The following is a 1,784-nucleotide window of genomic DNA, read 5'->3' as shown; positions in this document are numbered from 1 at the left end:
GTTAACTAGTCCTTCACTTCTTTTCAAAGAGGGGGAAATTCAGTGCACAGAGAGTTCTTCCACAAAGGCCAAGACCCTGAGCCTCCCAGAAACGCCATTCAGCACGTGTGCTGAGACCCACAGCCCACCAGGCCCCAATCCGTGGCTACTTACAGGGTCACTTTAGTGGTCACCGTCGACCTGCCCACACCGAAATGGTTCCTGGGCTTCAAGCCCTCGGCGTCAGGACCGCCGGCCGATCTGCCCAGCTCTTTGCTTCGACTTCCTTCTCCCCGGCCGTCGAAGTGGTTGGGGAGCGGGCCCCTCTTGTGCTCGGGCTTGATCTCCGGCAGCAGCGAGCTGCTCTTGACCGTGAGCTCGCGGGGGATGACCCGGGCCACCTCCTCCCCGTTGCCCCCCGCGGCGCCCTTGGCTGCTGGGTCGGACGCCGGCGCCCTCTTGGGGGGGGACTCCTTGGCGGGAGCCCGCGGGCCGCCAGCAGGCGAGGTGGGCGCGGCCTCGGGGACCCGGCTCTTGCCCCTCCTCTTGGTGGGGGACGAGGCGGGCGGCGGCTGCTTGCCCCGCTCCGACTCCCCGCGGAGCTGCCCTCTGGAACCGGGGCTGGGCTTGGACTCGGCGCCCGCAGCAGAGGCAACGCCCCCGTCGGGGGCCGCCCGCGGAGATTTCACTTTCTTTTCCGCGGAGCCGTTCTCGGTGGCCGCGTTTGGCGCCACCTCGTAGTCGAACACCGCGTCGTCCCTGCCCGCGCTGTCGGGCAGCGCCGTGTCGGCCCCGGGGGAGTCGCTGGATTTCTGTGACCTTCTCCGCCTGCCGGACCTGCGGCCGCTGGACCTCTTCTCCATGTCGTCGGAATCGCCGAAATCGTCTGCCTCCGAATTAATCGCAACCGGCTCGTCTACCTGTGCCACCTCAGTCTTGCTCAAGTAGATGTCCAAAGTTAACACTTTGGCGGGATGGGTGCGCTCGCCGGACCGGCAATGTCGTCCGTGGGTCTCGGCTTTGCCGTCTGCCTGCGCGGAGCCAGCGCGGGTCCCCTCTCCCTCGGCCGGAGGGTCACCTGGAGCAGCAGAGGCGTCCTCGGGGGGATGGCTGCACGTGTCTTGGGGCTCCAGAGAGACTGCCCCGGCACACACAAGGGGGGCTCTGTCAGTGGCCTCCCCTAGTCCAGCTCCGGGCCTCTCCCCGGTGGGCGACCCCGGCACAGTCCTCGCACCCTGGGCTGTCTCCTGCTGGAAGCCAGCGCCCGGTGAAGCGTCCTCCCCCGGACTGCCGGCCAGCGTCTCTGCGTTCTCTTGCCTGGAGGAATTCTCTAGTGAGGAACGCAGCTGCTTGGCAGCGGTGGTGGCACCTGGGAAGGGCTCTCCCTCTGCCTCCAGAGGTTCTAATTGGAGTGAATCACTTTCATGGCACTGCTGCACAGCCGCCGCCGCTGCCTGGCTGCTCGTGCAAGGTGACAGCTGGGCGTCAGGGGGGGCTACCTGCACACTGGTCTCAGGGTGCTCCTCCGACCCCTGGGGCTTCTCCTGCGGGGAACCCTCCTCACACGCGTCAGATTGCTTTGGTTGGTTGCCCAGAGGTTTACTCTTATTCTCTCTTTCTGGGGGTTTGGAAGAGTTTACATCTCTGGGAGACACTGATTTGGCACTGGAGCTGGTGGGACTCTCTAACCCGTTTCTGCTGGTTCTTCTCCTTCCTGCCGTGAACAGATTGCCAAGTTTCCCCAAAACTGGCTTCCTTTTGTTTTCTTCTGGTGGTTGTGCTCTAGACTGGAAAATAAAAGGGGT

At 64.4% G+C, this 1,784-nt stretch overlaps 1 protein-coding gene across 1 annotated transcript in view; it reads right to left on the bottom strand.

Moving 5' to 3' along the window:
* Positions 1-857, bottom strand: part of CRYBG1 (crystallin beta-gamma domain containing 1) — a 45,854-nt gene extending 44,997 nt beyond the window's left edge. Inside the window, exon 1 of the mRNA XM_029945213.1 lies at positions 154-857. Within this exon, the coding sequence (XP_029801073.1) occupies positions 154-842 (689 nt within the window). The 5' untranslated portion in view covers positions 843-857. The remainder of the gene's footprint in view (positions 1-153) is intronic.
* Positions 858-1,784: the final 927 nt, after the last annotated feature.

This window comes from Suricata suricatta, chromosome 7, assembly GCF_006229205.1.
Source record: "Suricata suricatta isolate VVHF042 chromosome 7, meerkat_22Aug2017_6uvM2_HiC, whole genome shotgun sequence".
NCBI classification, from domain to species: Eukaryota; Metazoa; Chordata; class Mammalia; order Carnivora; family Herpestidae; genus Suricata; species Suricata suricatta.
Note: the sequence above shows the minus strand (reverse complement) of the source record. Positions and strands in the feature narration are given on the sequence as shown.